Source organism: Paramisgurnus dabryanus, chromosome 11, assembly GCF_030506205.2.
Source record: "Paramisgurnus dabryanus chromosome 11, PD_genome_1.1, whole genome shotgun sequence".
NCBI classification, from domain to species: domain Eukaryota; kingdom Metazoa; phylum Chordata; class Actinopteri; order Cypriniformes; family Cobitidae; genus Paramisgurnus; species Paramisgurnus dabryanus.
The window spans coordinates 644,059-666,748 of NC_133347.1; the positions used below are offsets into that span (position 1 = coordinate 644,059).

Sequence of the window (22,690 nt, forward strand, 5' to 3'; positions counted from 1 at the left end):
TACGTTAGCAGGCTTCTTCACAGGAAAAAAACTTTATCGTGAAGGAGAAACGTACAAAACGGTATTAAACGAGCCAGTTCCGAAACGAAAGTTGTACATACCAAACACTTTGATGAAGATCGGCTAGCAAACGGGTACCTTCTCCAGATGATGGATTAACATGACATTAATCCTTATTTTGAGAAATGAATGAACATAAACAAACATCTGTTCAGAGCGCGCCATTGGATTGCGTCAAACGCTCATCGAATTCTGATTGGTCGAGTGGATAAATCGCGCTTAGGCTAAAAATAGGCTTCGGTGCTTATCGCGTTTTGGAAGAGAACGGCATCTTGTACCTACATTTTAAAGGAATAGTCTACTCATTTTCAATATTAAAATATGTTATTACCTTAACTAAGAACTGTTGAATCATCCCTCTATCATCTGTGTGTGTGCACGTAAGCGCTGGAGCGCGCTGCGACGCTACGATAGCATTTAGCTTAGCCCCATTCATTCAATGCTGCCATTTAGAGATAAAGTTAGAAGTGACCAAACACATCAACGTTTTTCCTATTTAAGACGAGTAGTTATACGAGCAAGTTTGGTGGTACAAAATAAAACGTAGCGCTTTTCTAAGCAGATTTAAAAGAGGAACTATATTGTATGGCGTAATAGCACTTTTGGGAGTACTTCGACTCGCCTGAAAAGTCCGCTCCCCTTCTCACTCTCATAATGGGAGAGGGAGGGTGTTACTGCGCCAAGTCGAAGTACTCCCAAAAGTGCTATTACGCCATACAATATAGTTACTCTTTTAAATCCGCTTAGAAAAGCGCTATGTTTTATTTTGTACCACCAAACTTGCTCGTATAACTACTCGTCTTAAATAGGAAAAACGTTGATGTGTTTGGTCACTTCTAACTTTATCTCTAAATGGTACCATTGAATGAATGGGGCTAAGCTAAATGCTATCGTAGCGTCGCAGCGCGCTCCAGCGCTTACGTGCACACACACAGATGATAGAGGGATGATTCAACAGTTCTTAGTTAAGGTAATAACATATTTTAATATTGAAAATGAGTAGACTATTCCTTTAACAAGAAAATGTAATGATTTGACATGAAACGTTTATGGAGCAGTGAGTAGGTTCAGTACACAGCCAAATGACATGACAAACTCATTTTTTTTTTTAAATGGCGTTATCGCGTTTTGGAAAAGAGCTCTTCATATGTTAACTCTTTCTCCGCCAAAAAAGTTACCAGCCAGCGGCAGCATTTTTTATGATTTCAGGCCTTCCAGAAAATGTTCTTCTAAAATATATAGCGCCAATGGCAGGCTTTCATGATGATAGTTGGCAATGGTTATTATTATTATCATCATAGTTTCACATTAACATGCGCATTGCGTGCTTTTCCTCGCATGAGAGGGTTTGTGGGGTTCACTTTTTGTGTGAGAGAGCTAGTAACGCGTAGGAATTCATTCTCGCACGCATCTGTACTTAATGTGCTGGACCCTTGCTCGGACCTGAGTGTGCGTGGCATGGACTCCTTCTCGCACCTAAATTGTAATGCAAATGACTCGGACTCTTCCTCGCACTTAAGCTTGTAATACACGCGGCTCTGACATTTCCTTGCACTAGAGATGGTGTAAGCGTGCAGGAGGTTAAAACCACCGAGTGTGTTGTTCCCGCTCCCTGGCACGCAGGAAATTTTAGAACGCCTGGGTTTAAATGACGGGCTCAGTTTAGTTCAGGGATGGGCAACTTCAGTCCTGGAGGGCCGTAACCAGCCGAGTTCGACTCCAACTTGCCCCAGCACACCTGCCTATAAGTTTCTAGTTTGCCTAGTAAGACATTAATTGGCTGCTTCAGGTGTGTTTAATTATGGTTGGAGCTAAACTCTGCAGGACACCGGCCCTCCAGGACCGAAGTTTGCCCATTCCTGGTTTAGTTGCATCAGTTTTAAGAATGTTGCGATAATAACAATGTGTTGCTCTTGCTTCTTTTTTGTCCAATAAATCAAGTGACAACCAATGAGTGAAAAAATGTTATGATATATGAATAAACTAATGAGTAAACTACTGCCCCACCCTCCGATACTATTGTGTATCGCTGATCTCACAGGCGATAGGACAATTTCAAAATCAATATTGCGTGCTCTTCCTTGCATGAGAGGGTTTGTGTGCTTCACTTTGCGCAAGAGAGCTTGTAACATGCACAGATTCCTTCTCGCACACACCTTGTAATGCACGCGTCTTGGACTATTGCTTAGACCTAAACGGACGGCATGGACACCTTCTTGAACGTGAACTTGTAATGCAGAAAACTGGGACTCTTACTAGCTAGTAATATGCACGGCTATGTCATTTCCTGGCACTAGAGATGGCACGCAAAGTTTAAAACCATCGATTGTGTTGTTCCCGCTCCCTGGTACTCAGCCGAAAATTTCACGCAGGATTAATGGCATCAGTTTTAAGAAGGTTGCGGTCGTGACGGTGTTGCTCTTAAATAAATCAGTAAATCAGCTTCTTTTTTGTCCACCAATCATGTGGCTTGCCATTAATGAGTATAAAATGAACAAATAAATAAACTATTGCCCGCCCCCCAATACCATTGTGTTTCGGTGGTCTCACAGGCTGACGATAGAAATGGTAAATGGACTGCATTTATATAGTGCTTTCATAGACCAATGGCCATCCAAAGCGCTTTACATATTGCCTCACATTCACCCATACATTCAAGGTGGATGATGTCAGCCATGCAAGGTGCCATCCAGCTTGTCGGGAGCAGCTGGGGTTAGGAGTCTTGCTCAAGGACACCTAGACAATTGGTCAGGTGGAACCAGGGATTGAACTACCAACCTTCCGATTTGAATACAACCTACATGAACCACTGAACCAGTGCCGCCCCATAAAATGATCTCACAATGGGGCATATCGCCCAACACTACACCTAATAACTTTATTTTTAGCAACGTAATAGGTGCTCACTAGGTCATTCCCGTAATCACAATTCTTAATGCTGCTCCCGGCAGGATCCTGTCTCTGTCAGATATGCCTCCCAACACATGAAAAGATTTAGACATTGTTTCTTTATAAAGCTGCTTTGCGACAGAAACTGAGAGAAGTGCTATACAAATAAATGTGAATCGACAAATGTGTGCCTCTGATTGTATAGCTACAGTTTGGTCAGCTGAACACCTTTAGTTTGACCTGCAGGCTTGGAGCCAAACACTTATCACCCCCAAATCCATCAATGACTTGTACACAGTGGTACAGAGATTTTGTTACAGAAAAGGCTCTTTCAAAACGGTCTCAACAAAGATGGAAACAAAATTCTTTAAATGATATTATATGGTATAGGCATTAATATTTGTTTTGATCAGAATTACAGGAAAAGTTAAACAAGTCTATTAGAAGTGGGGATCAAAATACTTTTATCTATATAGTGTACACTGTCAGGAAAAAAAGATACCAAACTGTAACCATTTCGTTTTGTACCTTTAAAGTAGGGCTGGGCGATATAAACTTTTTCGATAAAACAATAAGGACAGTTCGATAAGTGATCGATAATGTTTTCGCACTGTGCGTAATGTTGCGCGAGCACTTCCGGATGCGGCACGCGCTCTTGGTTTACAATCACAGTGACAGTTAGACTTGAAGGAGTGGAAGATGAGGCAAGTTATTCATTTATTAGTAGAGACCTATGATTTTCGCGATGCGGATAACACGGACGGAATCACGGAATCCAAATGCGCGGAAACATTTTCTTGTGTGTAATGTTGGACGCGCAAACAGGGTTCGTCAAACACAGCAGACACAATAGGTGCAGTATACTGTACTTTCATTCAGCATCCGCCTTGCGCACGCACACGTCCGCACAGTTTTTATTTACAGGACAGTATATTTACAGGACATTCACAAATTCAGGAAACTGAGGAAAAGCAGCAGATCCACCACTGCAGTGAATATAGTGTTTGCGTATGTGCGCTCTCACAGCAACGTGACACTCTTGACATCCATTTATCAGCGTGTATAGCTCGTATATGTATAACACACGCGTGATCACTGAACTAAGTTTTCTTTCTTGTTTCAGTGAACATAAACAGCTGTTACTCAGTATATTGAAACTTAAAGCAGTCTGTCTTGGGTCTTAAAGTGACAGTAGTCTGCTGCTTTTGTGTCAGAAATGTGTTGATTTCATAACAAATAGATTTACATTTAATACAGATGCATTAAAACAAGATTTTAGTTTTTGTATTTGTCATGTTCTGAATAAAAAGTAGTTTAAAACCATTATTAACTGTCTGGTTTTTACAATTTTCATTCAGGAGCAAAAATCTGCCTTTAAATTTGACAGGAGTAAAGATTTGTTATTTATCATGATAATTATCGATATCGACTGATATGGAAAAATTTTTTCGATAATTTTTTGGGTCATATGGCCCAGCCCTACTTTAAAGGTATACTATACATAATACAATGTTTGGGTATATTACTGTACCTTAAAGGAAAACACCGCCATTTTTCTATATTTTACTATGTTCTTACCTCAATTTAGATGTATTAATACATCCCTATCGTTTTCTAATGCGTGCACTTAATCTTTGTATAGCGCGTTGTAAATGTATTAGCATTTAGCCTAGCCCCATCCATTCCTTAGGATTAGGGGTGTGACGAGATCTCGTGCGACGAGATCTCGCGAGATTAAATGTGTTTCGCGAGATAACGTGTCTTGCGAGATTTCTTGTGGAGGTGCTGGCCGTTTCTCAAATAAAAGACTGCATCCTTCGGAGGTCACATTTTTAAACTGCATTTACTTCATCACTGTCTTATTAGAGACTATTAACAATTATAAAGTTTACTAATTATTTAGTTAATCGCAATTTGTTGTAATTTGCTCACACAGCCTGCATATGCGACCTCTGAAGGATGCAGCTTTCTGTTGGACCCTTTTACAGTGCATGCATTATATTTGTCTTTTATTGCGTTTGCTTTTTTGTTTGGGTTCGTTTGGGAGCTCGTGTGAAGTCTGAGACGCGTTGTGTGTTTGTGTGTTGATCAGTGTCAGATGTGAAGTCTCAGCAAATTAAACCCTCACACAGAGTTACATGATTTAATGTCTGCATGTTCTTGCTCAAAAAATGAAAGCGTCTGTATCATTTCTAGTGTAAGGAAATGGACATATATTAAATATTAATATGGATTTATCCATTGTTTGGCTAAAAATAAGCGTTTCTCTCCGTCTTAAGTGAAAGTGAAAGTGAAAACAGCGTCCCCGAGACAAGTCCACTATCGCCCCCTGCAGGCATTTGTTATAATACATACATAATGCTTTTTATGCCATAAATGTAATGTGTTTGTTAATGTTGTTTAATGTAACTTGGTTTTAATACTTTATTTTAACCAATTATTATTGCATCTTCATTATTAGGTAATTTTAAATGCTACTGCTCACTTGGGTCTATTTTTATTACCCCAAAATAACAAATTACTTCATTATCAGTTAGCAAAATAATTGTTAGGGCCAGTCCTTGATTAGTTAAAACATTTAAAAATAATGTGTTATTATTTCTTATTCATTTATTTTATCATTGAGGGTTTCTTAAAAAGTTTAAAAATATTGTCTTGTCTTGTTCTCGTGAACCCAATCTCGTGTTTCGTCTCGTCTCGTGGATTAAGTGTCTCGTCACACCCCTACTTAGGATCAAAACAGGACTGAATTTAGAAGCCACCAAACACTTCCATGTTTTCCTTATTTAAAGGAGTAGTTACACGAGTAAGTGTGGTAGCACAAAGCAAAATGTGTCAATTTTTAAGATGATATAAAATTAGAATTATATTGTATGGCGGAAGAGCACTTGGTTTGCAGCACTTCGATCTCAGGCGCAGTAATATTGACGGAAGAGCGAGAGGGGGATGAGTCAGGAGTGATGATGCTACTGCGCGCCGAGGTCGAACTGCTGCATCTCTTCTGCCATAAAATATAGTTCTCATTTTATATCATATTTAAAAATTGACAAATTTTGCTTTGTGCCACCATACTTGCTAGTGTAACTACTCCTGTAACAGTCTTAAAATAGGGAAAACATGGAAGTGCTTGGGGGCTTTTAAATTCATCCCTGTTTGGATCCTAAGGAATGATTGGGGCTAGGCTAAATGCTAACACATTCACGACGCACTGTGCAAAGATGAAGTGCAAGCATTGAAAAAAATATAGGTATGAATTAATTAATCTAAGTTGAGGTAAGAACATAGTAAAATATTGAAAAACAGTGGTGTTTTCCTTTAAGGATCTATTGTGTACCTTTATCTGTTTTGTACCCTAACATTTACCTGGTACACAATAGGTCCTTAGGGTATATTATTGTACCTTCAGTGTGAAAAAATGAGCCTTTGGGGTACCACCCTAGCGACAGAAAAAGTACAATCATTGGATTTTGGCTTGAAGTGTTTTGTGGTTGGTAACTCTGTGAACTTGGAACCAACTTGACAACACAAGTCTGAAGTATGGCTGTAAATGAATTCAGCACAGAGCGTGACATCAACCAACATCCTTCAAATGTTAAAAACACAAAAGATTGACCCTAGAGAAATGCTTGACCTACTTCCATCTGTGGCATTCCTAAATGCTCTTTTGATAAAAGATGACTCTCCTTCTGCATCAAAGACGTAATTACTCTTGTGTACCAAATAAATTGGATAACCGTGGCTCATCTGCCACATTTGCTTCATTTGGTTTGTTACCCTGGTACTTTATTCCTCTCACCTCACGGCATTACATCTAGTTTCTTAATCATCTCCTGCTGAGTCCAGTCCACGGGAGCATTCGTTTGATATATCAACTCTTTGCTCGGTTTCTCTCACTCACTCTCTTTTCCTCCTGATGTCCACATCACGTTTAATGGTTTTTAAAACCACATGAATATGCCTGTACTGAAATGTCAAATAGCAAATAAATAATATTAAATCCAAATGATTTTGAAACAAAGATGAATCATTTTTTAACCATTTAGCATCATGTACCATTTGATTATACCGTATTATGATAGAATAAGACATTGAGTAATTTTATTAATTATTTGAGATGATTTGAAACATGTTGAGGATGGTATACACTGTACTGTATAAACTATATTTAAGGCAGTGGTTCTCAAACTGGGGTGTGCGGGATGGTGCCGGGGGGCTTCAGTTTTATGACTTAATCACATTTACCACATATAAAAAAATGTATTAATTTATCATAAATTCCAGGTAATCAAACCTCAGAAAAATAAGGTTAATAACCAACAGCACTTCATTAAACATGTATAATTAAATATGTGACCCTGGACCACAAGACCAGTCATAGGTTAAATTTTCTGAAATTGAAATTTATAAATCGTTTGAAAGCAAAATAAATAAGCTTTCCATTAATCTATGGAGATTTTCGACTATTTGAAATCTAGAATCTGAGATCAGCTGAATGGATTCCAAAACAGTAAAAATCAAATTTGTATATTTTCAAAAAAAGTGAAGTGTCCCTTCAATATCCTTATTATTTTGGGCATAAAAGAAAAATCAATAATTTAATTTAATTTGATGACCCATACAATGTATTTTTACATATTCCCCTGCAACTTAAAGGGATAGTATCTTTTTTATACAGACACATATTCAGATATTTAAATAAGCTCTTCCAGTCTTTATATAAATGAGTATGGGGTCCTCTCCAAAAAATATGCATCCATCCTTGGCAAAAGTTTATCTCTCCAAAATGCGGAGTCGTCTAAAATGGTGGCGTTATCGGAAGCTAGTTATTTTCGTTTGTAAAGTTTTAAATAAGTATATTTCATTTACAAAATCACATCGCTTACCCTTAAAAGGCCTTTATTAATCCCTCCGAGCAGTGTGGATTTAATTTTTGGAGGCAAAGGGGGACATTTTCAAAAATATATGTGTTTGTATGAAAAAGGATGGACATATGTAACTCAGGAGGCTTCAGGGTGAGTAAATGGGGTAATTTTAATTTTTAGCCTAACTATCCCTTTAAGAAAGGTTTGGTGTCATGGATTTTTTCGCGGGGGTGCTGCAAAGGTATGCACCCTACCCGGGGGAGAAGGGGGCCATGCCGAAAAGTACCACTGATTTAAGCCAAAATACATATAACACATGCTTATGAGGTATCAGCATACAATCTTCATTTAATAGGATGTACTGTGTTAAAGATAAGATAACAAATTAATGAAAAGAAGATATCTCCGCACACTCATTTGCACATACTTTATTTCACCAACCGTATAATCAAATCTCTTTCCTGATATAAGCTTCGCAATCCTCCAAAGCCCTGTTAAAAAAAAAAATACCCTAAACTTTAAATCACAACCTCTTAACTTACACTGAACTTGGAATATTTATTTACAGTACACACTCATGAGCTGAAGAGTAAGAAAGTCGCTGTGCATCTTAATGTTAGACGAACTTAAAATACAAATAACAAGTGAAAACTCGGCAAACTCCTTCATCCATTAAGGAACGCATGAGGCGGGTATGCTTTTAAAAACAGCCTTATCTACTCTCGATTTTAAACAGTTAAGTGAGAAGAAAACGTTAAGAGAATCTGCTCTGCAAATCTTTATCTTTTAATGACTCTCAAAGGCTTAATTTCCTCATTGATTTCTTTAACAGCCAGACCAAAAGATTGATCGCTCAGGTTTACATTCAGCCTTTTGTGGATGAAAGTTTTCTATGGCATAAATTTAATAACAATAGCAAGAAAAAAATCCCAATCCATCGAGCAGCCCATCGCTCACGAGACTAAAACCTCTCCGTACTTCTCTTCCAATGATATGTCGCTAATTAAAAAATGTGCAGTATTAATGGGTCATATAATTACTTACATAATATTGTCTGCCGAGCTTTACAAGCCACAAGGGAAAACAAACCACCTCCTCGGTTGCAGCGTCTCGCACCCAAAGAATTAGCGCATTCTTGTGGGCCTTTATCCATTAAGGCCGTGTCACTAATGATCTCTGCTGCTAAGGGCAGCCATGCGCTCTCTGTGCCATCTCCGCTCTCCGATATCTAATCAGCAGGCGACGGGTGACTGGCCTTTAGACACAAAACAAAACATATTTACTGCACCAATAGGACGCTATTATATAAAATTGATGACTGTGTAAACCCCCAATGGTGTTGCACAGCTCCTCTTGTTAAAGTAGCAGAGCTAAGCAGCAAAGCAGCAGGGAACGGATCTTTCATATGTTCCCTGCTAATGATACAAGTAAACTTTGAGACGAACGACAATGATGTCGCTTTCTCCTGCATCTAATTTTGAGGCAGCCTATATATGACGCAAACTGTAACTGCTGGCCACCTTGAGCCAAATAGATTGTGAATGCGTGCTATTTTTATTCCTTGCCATTAGTTAAACATTCTATGGAGGTGGAAACATTGCATTGTTCCATGCGTTTTGGCGTGTGGATGCATATCTTGGATGCATGCTGATTACAGTAGGTCTGCTCTGGTGAGTGCGGCTCATTATTAATTTCTATTCATTAAAATATCTCTTCTTACTAGCTTTCATTTCTGCCTAAAACTAGGGTGCATTAAAAGGCGTTGTGTTCAATCACGGATAATCTTCATACTTAATCATTAGCTGCCCGACTCATTTTCATATCCTATGCATTACATTTAAATTACCATGGCACACTTCAATGTTCCCTACCCATCATTGTAATGGCTCACTTTTCTTGATGATAAAGAGGAAGGTTGTTAGCACAGACAAAATCACTAGCAAACCTTGAGTGAGCGCTACAACTGACCCAAAATGTTGTCTGGCTGTGTTTCTGTCTGTCTCCGCAGGGCCCTTACCATGGGAAGGGCGTCTGTCGTGTTTTCTACTCCACGTCTCTGTTCTCCTGCTGCTCAGCAAGGGGGAGAGGATGTGCCCGGCGAGTTGCCGCTGCGAGGGCAAGATTGTTTACTGCGAATCTGGCGGCTTTCAAGACGTCCCGGAGAACGTCTCCCTGGGGTGCCAGGGTCTATCCCTGCGCTACAACGGCCTCCTGGTGTTGCTGCCGTACCAGTTTGCGCACCTCAACCAGCTGGTGTGGCTCTATCTGGACCACAATTCCATCGGCGCCGTGGACCGGCTGGCTTTCCGAGGCCTTCGTCGGCTAAAGGAATTAATCCTGAGCTCTAACAAGATCATGCAGTTGCAAAACAATACTTTCGAGACCGTTCCGAACCTGCGCAACCTCGACCTGTCCTACAATCAGCTACAGGACCTGAGGCCGGGGTATTTCCAAGGGCTTCGCAAGCTTCAGACCCTTCACCTCCGGTCCAACAGTATCAAAAGCATTCCCGTTCGAACGTTTATGGAATGTAGAAGCCTCGAGTTTTTAGATTTGGGTTACAATCGCTTGCGGACTATAACTCGGACAACCTTTTTGGGTCTGCTGAGGTTGACCGAGCTCCATCTCGAACACAATCAGTTTTCCAGGATTAATTTTTTCCTTTTTCCACGCCTCTTAAACCTGCAGGCTCTGTATCTGCAATGGAATCGCATACGGACGGTAATCCAAGGATCGCCTTGGACTTGGCACACCCTGCAAAAGTTGGATCTATCAGGCAACGAGATTCAGGTTTTAGATCCTGCCATTTTTAAGTGTCTGCCCAATTTGCACACCCTCAATCTGGAGTCTAACAAGATCAGCAACGTTTCCCAGGAAGTGGTTTCATCGTGGATCTCCATTAGCACCATCAATCTGGCCGGAAACGTGTGGGATTGCAGCTCGAGTATCTGTCCCCTGGTGTCCTGGCTGAGAAACTTCAGAGGAACCAGAGATGCCAGCATTATCTGCAGTACTCCCAAATCCCTACAGGGAGAAAAGGTCATGGACGTTGTAAGGAACAACTCTATATGTGAGGAGATATTTACTGTGGAACCCACCACGGATTTAATTCTTCTCCTGACCACGACCACGACCACTTTATACGTGACAAAGCCACCCACTACAACCCCACCCACCACAACGAGACCACTTTCACAAGTTACCCAAAGACTCTCTCCAAAGCTTTCGTTCCCTGTTCAGTCCGACAAAGAATTCCCACCCACGCCCACCAGCTTACCTTTCACCCCAGAGCCCGAGTTCGAGCACATGACCTTCCACAAGATCATCGCCGGCAGCGTCGCTCTGTTCCTCTCCGTGTCACTGATCCTGTTGGTGATTTACGTCTCGTGGCGTCGGTACCCTAACAGCATGAGACAACTCCAGCAGCACTCCATCCGACGCAAGCGCAGGAAAAAGACTCAAGAGCCAGAGCATAACATCAACACCCAGCTGCAAGAATATTATCTGAGCTACAACCATGCCAATGCAGAGACCATGGACTCTTTGGTTAACGGGGCGTGCACCTGCACCATCTCGGGCTCCAGAGAGTGCGAGGTATGACCTACCGCTAAAAACGCATTCTCTGCACCGGGGAGTCAGAGGTAAACCTTTTTGACTGCCCCTAGCATCTTTCTTGCTTGTGTTTTCCTTATTGGTCTCTTTAGCCCAAATACAATATCAATTTAATGATGCATTCAAATATAAGCATTTAAGGAACAGTTCAGCCAAAAAATTAAAATTACATTTAGTTATTATTACGCCAAGTGATTTACTTCTTTTATGCACTTCACATTTACTGAGTCTATCAAAATGCAAGAAGGACTGCAGTATATAAAACCCAAGCTTATAAATGCAATTATGCACTTATGTTACTCTAAAGCCACAGTGTTTTCAGTCAGAGATAAAGTTGAACTATTCCTAAGTTTTGTTGACTCCTTGCATCTTGTGGCACAGAAGGTAGTGGATGTGCACACAACATACTGTATAATAGAGGCACATTTGAATCTTGCCTGTGGCATTTTTCTTTACTCCACACTAAAAGCCCATAATATAGACAGACAGACATGTCTTTAAAGAGGCCTGATATTGTGTTATTGCCCTTGTCTATCAAAATGTGGGCATTTAAAGGGATAGTTCACTCAAAAATGAAAATTCTGCAATCATTTTCGTATGAATTTCTTTTTTCTGATGAACACAAAAGAAGATATTTTGATAAATAATGGCAAATACACAGCTGATTGTAACCACTGACTTCTATAGTAGGTAGGGCTGCAACTAATGATTATTTTAAAAATCGATTATTCTGATGATTATTTTTCGATTAATCGATGAATCGGATAATAAAAAGCATTAATTTCCAACCCTTTATTCAAAAACAGAACCGAAATCTTCAGAAAGTGCACAAACATGTTGTTCCTTGAACATCCCTGAGCTGTTAAAGTAATAAAATAAAGTAAAAATGGACTATACACAAAAAACATACATGCTTAAAGCTCCACTGTGTAAGATCTACTCCCATCTAGCGGTGAAAGTCTATATGACAACCAACTGAATATTACTTTCTAGCCCTCCCCATTCGGAACGCGTTTTAACTTGTACGGTGGCCCGGCCGTGTCATGCCAAGGTTAACATGGCTTCCAGTAGCTACAAAGCAAAAGCAATGAGAAAAAATGAACAATTTGCAATGTCCTTTGCCTGTGATCCATCAAAGCACACAGATTTATGTTTAACATGAAAAAAGTCTGATTGTCATGTCCGCTTAAAATCACATACAAAAAGCAACCATGACGGGTTTAAATGGACGCGAACTAATATTATGTCAAAGTACAATGCTTATGTTTTAAGTAAACGTTACATGTCCGTGTATATGTAAGAGCTTTCTCTCAGATTGGTGAAAAAAGATCGCGCAACTTTCACACGCTTGTAAAATGAAACGAAAGACGCGCAGATCAGACGCTTTTATCAGAGTATTATGTCAGACATTATGTCAGAGTACAATGCTTATGTTTTAAGTAAACGTTACATGTCCGTGTATATGTAAGAGCTTTCTCTCATATTGGTGAAAAAAGATCGCGCAACTTTCACTTTATCAGAGTATTATGTCAGACATTATGTCAGAGTACAATGCTTATGTTTTAAGTAAACATGTTACATGTCCGTGTATATGTAAGAGCTTTCTCTCATATTGGTGAAAAAAGATCGCGCAACATTCACACGCTTGTAAAATGAAACGACAGACGCACAGATCAGACGCTTTTATCAATGAAAGACAAAAAATAGCGCTGTCACCGTGTGTTTGTGCTAGAGGTCAGAAAAGATGAAAACATTTATCTCAGTACCTCAGATTACATAAATGGGCGGAGAGACGGCGTGTGTCTGTACCAACACATTAAACCACATGCATGTTTACACTAACAAGTGTTATGCATAATCATGCTAAAGTTAGCCAAGGAACTATAAAACTTCAAGTTTACAACATGGACTGTATAGATGTAAACGAATATGCTGAATTACCTGTGGAGAAGATAGAAAGTGCAACTTCAGTGTCCCTTGAGCCCCATCTTGGAAAACTAACTCCAATAGTGACTTTGGTCTTGATGTTTTTCCTGTCACGTTGTCGTTTAAAATCCCCGTTTCTCATCCTTGGCGATTTGTTTTAATGTCCTCGAGAATATGTCTTCAGCAGGCTTTCAAATCAAAGCATTAGATCGCAGGTTCATCACGGTGTGCGGTTGTTGTAAAATCCGAAGGATTCAGCTACGCAGGTCACAGGCTGGATACGTCATCAAGCCTGGTTTATTTAAATTAACTGAGCATTACATTCGCAAGTCATACGCATATTACATCAATTTACAATTAACTAAGAATAATTGTCAGCTTTATAATTGTTAATATTCTGAAATAAGACTGTCTTGATGACGTATAGCGCCTACACATGCAACCTCCGGAGGCTTCAGCTATCGGGCAGCGTGAGTGTAGAGTGAAACCGCGAAAGGCGGAGCTTGAATTTCAGGAATGTCCCTCGTCGGCGAATGTATTTCAAAGATGGAGGCACAACATGGATTCAGCCAGAGAGCGCTTCGACGGTATGCATTTTAAATAGCAGATTCTACACTTACGAGAACACTTTGATTAATGGGTGGGAAGTAATTACACATGAATGAGCACATACTTTTGAAAGAAAACATGGGTTTTTGTTAAGAATTAACTAAATAAAGTACACAGTAGAGCTTTAACATCTGCCAATATCGATTTAAAAAAAATTAAGTGCACCTGAGTTGCCAGAACAATAAATCATAAAAAATAATGAACAATACAAATCAGAAGCAAAATTATCTGCCAATGGGGTAAGAAAAATAATCTTAATGAGATATATTCTCAAACAGAAACAATTTTACACCTTTAAGATTTTAAACCGAATTAAAGTGTTGTTTTAGAAAAGCGGTGCATGCAAAAGCCTTAAAGGCGGAGTCCACGATGTTTGAAAAACGGTTTGGAAAAGGAGACGGGCCGACTACCAAAACACACTTATAGCCAATCAAATCAAATCAAATGCCGGGTTGCGTATGTGTGGGGCGGGTCTATCAACAGAAGGTCCAGATTCTATTGGGGTAGGGGCGTGTTTGTTTAGGTGATTTCAAATATCAACATTGGCTTTCAAACATCATGGACTCCGCCTTTAAGGGCTTTAAGACCCTGGGGAATCCCTGGCAGTGGTGGACTTGAATGAAATATCCGGAAACAACAGAGAAAACAATGCGCGAGAGAGCTCCACGTTAAACTCAACCTTTTTTTAATACTCAAACATCTCTGCGTCACGCGACACAACAAATCGGTTATGAAATTTGTTGCCAACACTTTCAGTAATCGATTTTTATCAATTTAATCGATTCTTTGTTGCGGCCCTAATAGTAGGAAAACAAATATTATGGCAGTATTTCAATAAATGATGAAGATATTTTGATAAATGATGGTAAACATACAGTTGATGATACACTGTAAAAAAATCCGTAGAAATTACAATGTTATTGCAGCTGGGTTTCCGGTAAATTACCGTAGATTTAAATTTATGTTATTTACTACCAAGAGTTTGTTCAAAGTTGAATACATTTTAAATATTAACAAGTCTTAAACTTTACAGAAGAAAATTATACAATAACAGCCTCAGGCAAAGCATTCTGGGAACCAGAAATCATCATCAAACTTTTTCTGTTTTTTTGCTTCAGATTTTGTTTCCCAGAATGTTTTGCTTGATGCTGTTTTTCTGTAAAGACAAAGACTTGTAAATGTTTAATGTTTATTTAACTCTGAACAAAATGTTGCCAGTAATAACATAAATTTAATTCTACGGTAAGTTACCGGCAACCCAGCTGCAAATTTCTACGAGATTTTTTTACTGTTTACCCATTGAATTCTATCATATTTGTTTTTCTTACTATGGAAGTCAATGGTTACAATCATCTGTGTGCTTACCATCATTTATTAAAATATCATATTTTGTGTTTATCAGAAAAAAAAGAAATCCATACAGATTTCGAACAACATGAGGATGAGAAAATGATAACATAATATTCATTTTTGGGTGAGCTATCCCTTTAAGACTTTTCTTTTTTAGTTATCAGGCTGAAAGTAGTAAACAAATTCATCATGTCACCATCACATTAGTTCATTTAATAAAGCAACACTTTAAAGTGCCTTATAATTGGCTCTATAATTTTCATTTGATAGTCTAATAAACCTAATTCATTGCAAACAATAGTGTTTAAAATGCAGTGCCCTATTCAGATGACTTATAGAAACGCAAGCCGACATAAAAAAATAATCACGGCAGCATTATTGTCAGTCCTATTATGTTTATCATGGAAGAAAGAGGAACTGGCAGAGCATTCCAGTAATTATGCACTTACTGTACATGATGGCGTTTATGTTACAAAGCGTTCGTTCTTTGTAAAAGCAATATGCTGCATTCCTTACCCTTGACCGGTAGCAGCTGTTAGAAATCACTTTTCGTATTCATGTACTCCATCAACTTCAATTATTCTGCTTAGAGCTTCAACATCATTCATTTCATCTCATCTTCAGCAGACTGTTATAATGGGTCATGACATATTCGGTTTTGACATTTAGTAAGTGTAAATACTTATGTGCGTGCCTGTTTTTGGATAATGCAAAACAATTAAAGCGCTCTCATAAAAGCTTTCATGAAACTAACCAGAAAATAGGCAACACTTCAAAGGATAGTTCACCCAAAAATTTAAATTCTGTTATCATTTACTCATCCTCATGTTGTTTTAAACATGTATGAATTTCTTTTATCTGATGAACACAAAAGAAGATATTTTGATAAATGAAGGTAATTACACAGCTAATCATTTCCATAGTAGGAAAAACAAATACAATGTAATTCAATGGATACCATCAACTAATTTATCAAAATATCTTCTTCATAATTTATCACAATACTTCCATAGCATTAGTTTTTCCTACTATGGACGTCAATGGTTGCAATCGGCTGAGTGCCTACCATCATTTATCTAAATATCTTCTTTTGTGTTCATTAGATAAAATAAATTTATACAGATTTAGAACATGAGGATGAGAAAATGTTGACAGAATTTTCATTTTTGGGTGAACTATCCCTTTAAAAGGGAATTCACCTAAATTACAAATAATTGGATTTTCTGTCGCATCACAAGAAAAAATGATGGCAGGTTACAGAGATCAAACTATGCACAATCTATCACATCCTCATTATGTTTATAATGATGAAACATAATTTTCTGTCATGCATCACAAAGTGATCCTTAAATGGGTCACATCATGAGCAAACGGGTAACATAGTACAGATTACATTTACATTTATGCATTTGGCAGGTGCTTAAGATATGCGTTTTAGCAGTGTGTGTGTCACATGGGGTTTAAACCCCTGATCTTTGCACTGCAATTGCAATGCTTTACCAATCGAGCTACAATACCATCGAAATATACTGAAACAGCGCTCACTAAAGCTAATATCTGCAACCTTCTGACGTTAGACAGATGAATTTTCTTTTACGGGTCAGCGAGAAGATGACAAATAGTCATTAAAGACTGTAATATTTACTTTATTTCCTTTAGGTCCCATTTTAATGTTTATTTGTTTTTAAGCACCAATTAAAGTTTATTTGACTTGTGTGTCACCGTGGCGATAAAAGCAATATTGGATTATCATCATTAATGTGAAGACAATTTACTCTGCGGTTTCATAATTCTGTCAATCATTTATTCCAAATGTACAGTAAATGCAGTGCATACGTGCGCATTCTGCCGTAGACATCTTCTTGCATGGATCAATAAATCAACTCTATTAACAATCTCATCTCTGTCCATCCATCTACCTGTCTAAGATATTTTTATATATATAATCAAAAGTAGTGGATGTGTTCATAACACATAAGAGCAGTGTGCTCACTGAGACATCAATCAAATCTTGTCTGTGTCATTATACTTCCATATTTACTCCCTCTATTGTCGGTATGCCTTATTATGCTACTGTACTGTGTATAATATATTAAGTCCATAATACACACACACATTCAGGTAGTAAAATTTATGTGGACCTACAGATATTTGTCTTACTTTCTCTAATCTTGTGATAGTAATTCATCTATATATTATATACCAGAGAGACCGAGATAGAAAGAAGCCTGTTTTTTCCATTACAGACGCGCCAAATTTTGCAATATTTTCTAAATGTTGAAAAAACAATTGCGAATGACGCATTTACGATAATGGATTTTAACGTAATTTTTCTCTCATTATAAGTCCGTCCAAAAGTCATGGCGACAGATGTTGGTAGGTTTACATACAGTATGGCAGTCACTGCACTAACCATTGGGTGCAAATGACTTGATGCGGCGCAGCACATCGAAGTACCGTTAGAGCGATTTGAGAAATCATACAAAGCAGTTTCCTCTCGAATCACCTTTGAATCATTGTACTTTAATGTCATCCATGTGTCGATCTACGGGCGCCGCAAGAAGTTGAAGGAGACGCTGGCATGTTATTCAAGCATTAATGGGCAGTTTCTAGTTATAAGGCTTGTTCGACTTCATGCAGCGCCGCTAGAACTGACAGGCGGATGACGTCGAAGTACTGCAAGAGAGAGACGAAATTAGACTTTGTATGATTTCATGAATCATTCTCGCTGTACTTTGACGTCATTAGGCTGTCGTTTTTGTGGCGCTGCATGAAGTCAAACAAGCCTCTAGTACACGATTTTGTGTCTTTAAAGAATGATCATTTGACTTTTACTCACATCAGGTGAACTAAAAACTTGAAAGACTGCTTCCATTGCAGTTTTGCGATATATTTTGCTTGTAACCCAATAGTTGCTGGTTCAAGTCTCACGGCCAGTGGGTTGCAACTGTGGTGCCCTTGAGCAAGCCAACTTACCCTTACTTAAAAAAACACTTAAAAAAACACCTTCATTAAAACTCCCATGTATTGCGTAAAACAAGGTTCCCACAGCTTAGTTAACTTCAAATTCAAGGACCTTTCAAGGACTTTCCAGGTCGAATTCCCCTTAAATTCAAGGACTAAATGTGGGGACACATTTCAAGTAAGAGCAAAGTTACATCGTGTTACCTTTAAAGATACATTGTTGCGTCACTGCGGTGACACTTTGGGGACGCCTCCAGGGTTAAGTGCGTCTGAATGTGAATATCAAATTCAACCAATGATAAGGCTTAACAACAAAGACAGGGTGACGCGGGAGCCAGGAAGTATATCGCTATCTGAAATATTGCCAAAGACGGCTTTACGTATGAAGTATGACAAGGGAGACGCAGCGTCTCATTCCCTTCTCAGGGAACAACAGTTACATACGTAACCTGAGACGTTTTTATATGTCAAACACAACTATCCAAAAAAGCATTTTGGTTTGAATCAACATTCGCATACAGAAGATATAAGCATTTAACTCTTTCACGGCCATTGACGAGATATCTCGTCAATTAAAAGAAAACGCTTCCCCGCCAATGACGAGATTTTCCGTCTTTCCGCAATACCGCTATTATCCACCAGGTGGCGCCTTTCCACAACTTTTTAAACCCGGAAGTATTGCCCTATGGCAAGGGGCTGCATGTCCGTGTCTGTTTTAAAGATCGCTCTGAATGGGATCTCTATGAAAAGTCTGTCACAAAAATGGAATTATCTCTGCATTTTGCTCAAAATGTGGTGTTTTTGCAGAAACCTCAAAAGCTAATTACAAAAGAACCACTGAAGGTAGGATGAAATGTTTTTTTTGTTTGAAAGCAGAGGGTCTGTTCTTTCATTTGGTATATTGTATGTTTATATATTTAAAGAAGAACATTCTCTGGAAGGCATTAAACTTTGGTGAAAATCATGAAAAACGCTGGCGCTGGCTGGCAACTTTTTTTAAAAACGCTGGCGGTGAAAGAGTTAAAGCTAACAGTTTAGCACGTGTGCTTAAAAAGTCTAGAATATCCTACACTACACAGGGAATAAAATAGATTTTTCTTGCATAAAATAGATTCCAGCACTTTCAATGACCTGTATCTATGTATGTATTTTTCAAAAACTTACCGGGGCCTTGAATTTTTTTACCCAGATTCACAAACTTTCAAGGATTTCAAGGACCCGTGGGAACCCTGTTAAAAAAAACTTTTTGCAATATATGGGAGTTTTAACTAAATTGACATGTTTCTATTGGGCAAGTTTACACTTGTACATTTTCAAGTGTCATAGATAGACAGACAGATTTATGACAATCTGCTTTCAACCTGTAATTCTTTATTCTAACCAGCTTCTCTAATCTGTTGGTCATCATCATAATCAAGAATGTTTCCTTGTCTGTCAATCGTCTTTCCGCCTGTACTTCAGAATTTCAATCTCCGCATGAAATTGTTTATTTTCCGTTGAAGGATTTTAAGTGCACCCTTGTTTGGTTATTTATGCTTCTGTCGAGGCTGTTTTGCCTCCACAACCGTAAAGGAATGAACAGAACCCAGAGGTCTTATTTTATACTCATTTTATAGACCTAGCACAAGTCTCTTGATGACAAACAGCAGGTTCAAACTCTATTTACATGTATACACAGCAGGTCTTGTCTTCTAGAACAAGATGCATGTCATCATTATTACTGTAAGCGTAAGTGAATACGGATTATACGTAGATTAGAGTCACTGAGTTAATCTCTCAATCCAAGAACATGTCAAGTCTTTATTTAACGGCAAATTTTCCCTAAAATAAAAATTTGTTATTCATATGTACTACCATCATTGGTAATTCTCATTATGCCAATGTTACACAAAAAATAGGGGAGAGCGGGGCACAACCTAACGCTTTTTGGTTTTTGCTTAATCATTAAAAACATTTTTTGAGTTTGATGAATTATATTTTAACACAAGCAACACACACATCTCTGCTACAATGAACATTTGAAGTTTGTTTCTATTACTTACCATTCTTGGACAATTACACCAAACGTGACAGAAGTGCAAACGTTACAACTTACCCAATAGGTGGGGTTAGTTGTAACACTTGCAAAAAATTAAGTTTGCAGCCAAATATTTCAATACTATTTTGTCTATATACTTAAAGTGGATATTGTTTATGTATCTGTCTATAATAGGTATCTACACTATTCATCCCTCATCTAACCATAGTTCAATAATAAATGAATACAAATGTCTAAATATGTAAAAAGCAGCACAATTATGACAAAAAAAAAAAATTATACGTGACCCTGTTTGTAAAAACCATCAAATTCTGAGATAATAAAAATAAAAGGGATTTTAGCCATTCATTTCTTTATGAATGTGACCTTATTCAATCAATATTAAAAATATGAACAAAAATAAATTTTGAAAATGTGTAGCCTATTTAAAACAAAGGCAAGAATTACTTTTAAAATTAATTAATCAGTTTTCATTTCACAGAGTTATAATTAACCCAGCTGGGTGAAAATATTTTCAAGCGTACCAAAAAAGTTGCTAAGAGCTGCAGACATATTTTAAAATGATGCCATGTTTTAGTCAACAAGACACTGATTTAGATGACACAACATTTGTTTTTGTATCTTACACACCAAACTCAGAAACCAAAAAAAAAAACCAATGATGAAAAAATGTACTTAAATGCCACCAAAACACTCGTTCATCAATAACTCTCTGGAAAAACAATATACTTTTCCATAAGGAGAATGTCTTTTGGCAGCGTGAAAACAATACCGGAAAAACTAATTGCTCAACCCTAAGCAACAATGTAAACAGCCCGTGTTACAACTAGTTATTTTCAACCCAACATTTGCTAAAAATTGACAAACCCAGTCTTTGGGTTAAATTTTTCCAGAAAATGTTTATATTTGACCCAACAATGGGATTAAACAAACCCAGAATTTTGAGTTGAAACAATCCAGCACAGGTTGAATTACAACCCGATGGGTTGGGTTCCTCCATTTTTTATCCAAAACCCCCTCAAACATTTTTTATGGAGTGTTACTCCATCGTCTGTAATACTGTTGGGATATAAATTAAATGACTTGAAAGTTTCTTTCTAGGTGTGAGCCAAAAACAATGTTTACAAAGCTGTCGTGTTTATTAGGAAACCTACAAGCTAAATAGATTAGAGAAAATGTGTATTAATAGACAGCAGTTTACACATTTTTCCACTGTCAGTGTTTGTTTTGAGGTTTTTTAATGTTGTTAATAATTAGTGCAGTACATGGTAAACAAATAGAGAGCGATTACTTACATGAGGCGTTTGAACAGAACCAAATTTAAAAAAAGATCACATTAGAGACATCAATATAAATTAAATGAACGATTCTGTGCTTTAATTCAAGATGTCTAAAACTCCTGTAAAAACGGTGGTAAGGTTACAGAAAGAATTGGCAGTCACATAAAAATTTCTGAAGAATATTAAATGCTTTCACAGAAACTGTTCTAATATATTTTATGTGTTGAAAATGTCAAACCTGTGTCTTTATCCCAAGGGAGTGATTTACATCATCTCAGAATATTTATAAGAGGAATAAAACATTGCAGATAATCCTACTGTATTCCTCCATTTTCCCATGCAAGTCTCACATTGTTTTACAGCTACATTTGTTTGTTATTGCTAAAAAAAAGCTTTTGAGAAAATGTAATTGTTAAACCTAAACACCATTTTTCATTGTCGCACATCATCAGTCCTTCTTATTTGCATTTTAACCCCTCATCTTTTAACACCTGTCATACAGAGATCACTTTTCACAACGATACCCACATATTTTGACTAGTCAACATCACTACTTATTGTAGCCAAGAACACTGTCAGAAAAATTTTTTTTGGACAATGTTTGTTTTGTGTCCATGCAGCACATCCATTATATCATTATACATTTGGTTAAAGTGCATTCTGCTTAATAATTTGGAACAGCATATTTTGCATATTAAATTATTAAAGTATCTTTTAATATTTTAATTTCATTTAAATAGAATAACATCCACGCCGTCATGTACACTGACCAAAAGGATTATTAGGAACACCTGTTCAATTTCTCATTAATGCAATTATCTAATCAACCAATCACATGGCAGTTGCTTCAATGCATTTAGGGGTGTGGTCCTGGTCAAGACAATCTCCTAAACTCCAAACTGAATGTCAGAATTTGTGAAGCCACAACACGCACAACCTTGATGCGGATGGGCTACAACAGCAGAAGACCCCACCGGGTACCACTCATCTCCACTACAAATAGGAAAAAGATGCTACAATTTGCACAAGCTCACCAAAATTGGACAGTTGAAGACTGGAAAAATGTTGCCTGGTCTCGATGTCTGTTGAGACATTCAGAT

General features: G+C 37.9%; 1 protein-coding gene across 2 annotated transcripts in view; it reads left to right on the forward strand.

Annotated features, from left to right (window-relative positions):
* The window catches only part of lrrtm4l2 (leucine rich repeat transmembrane neuronal 4 like 2), a 40,334-nt gene that overhangs the window by 3,474 nt on the left and 14,170 nt on the right, over positions 1-22,690 (forward strand). Inside the window, exon 2 of one of the 2 annotated variants that reach the window (XM_065248225.2) lies at positions 9,820-11,452. In XM_065248225.2, coding sequence (XP_065104297.1) covers positions 9,820-11,411 — 1,592 coding nt within the window. In that variant the 3' untranslated portion in view covers positions 11,412-11,452. The remainder of the gene's footprint in view (positions 1-9,819; positions 11,453-22,690) is intronic. The other variant, XM_065248224.2, reaches the window with a different exon arrangement.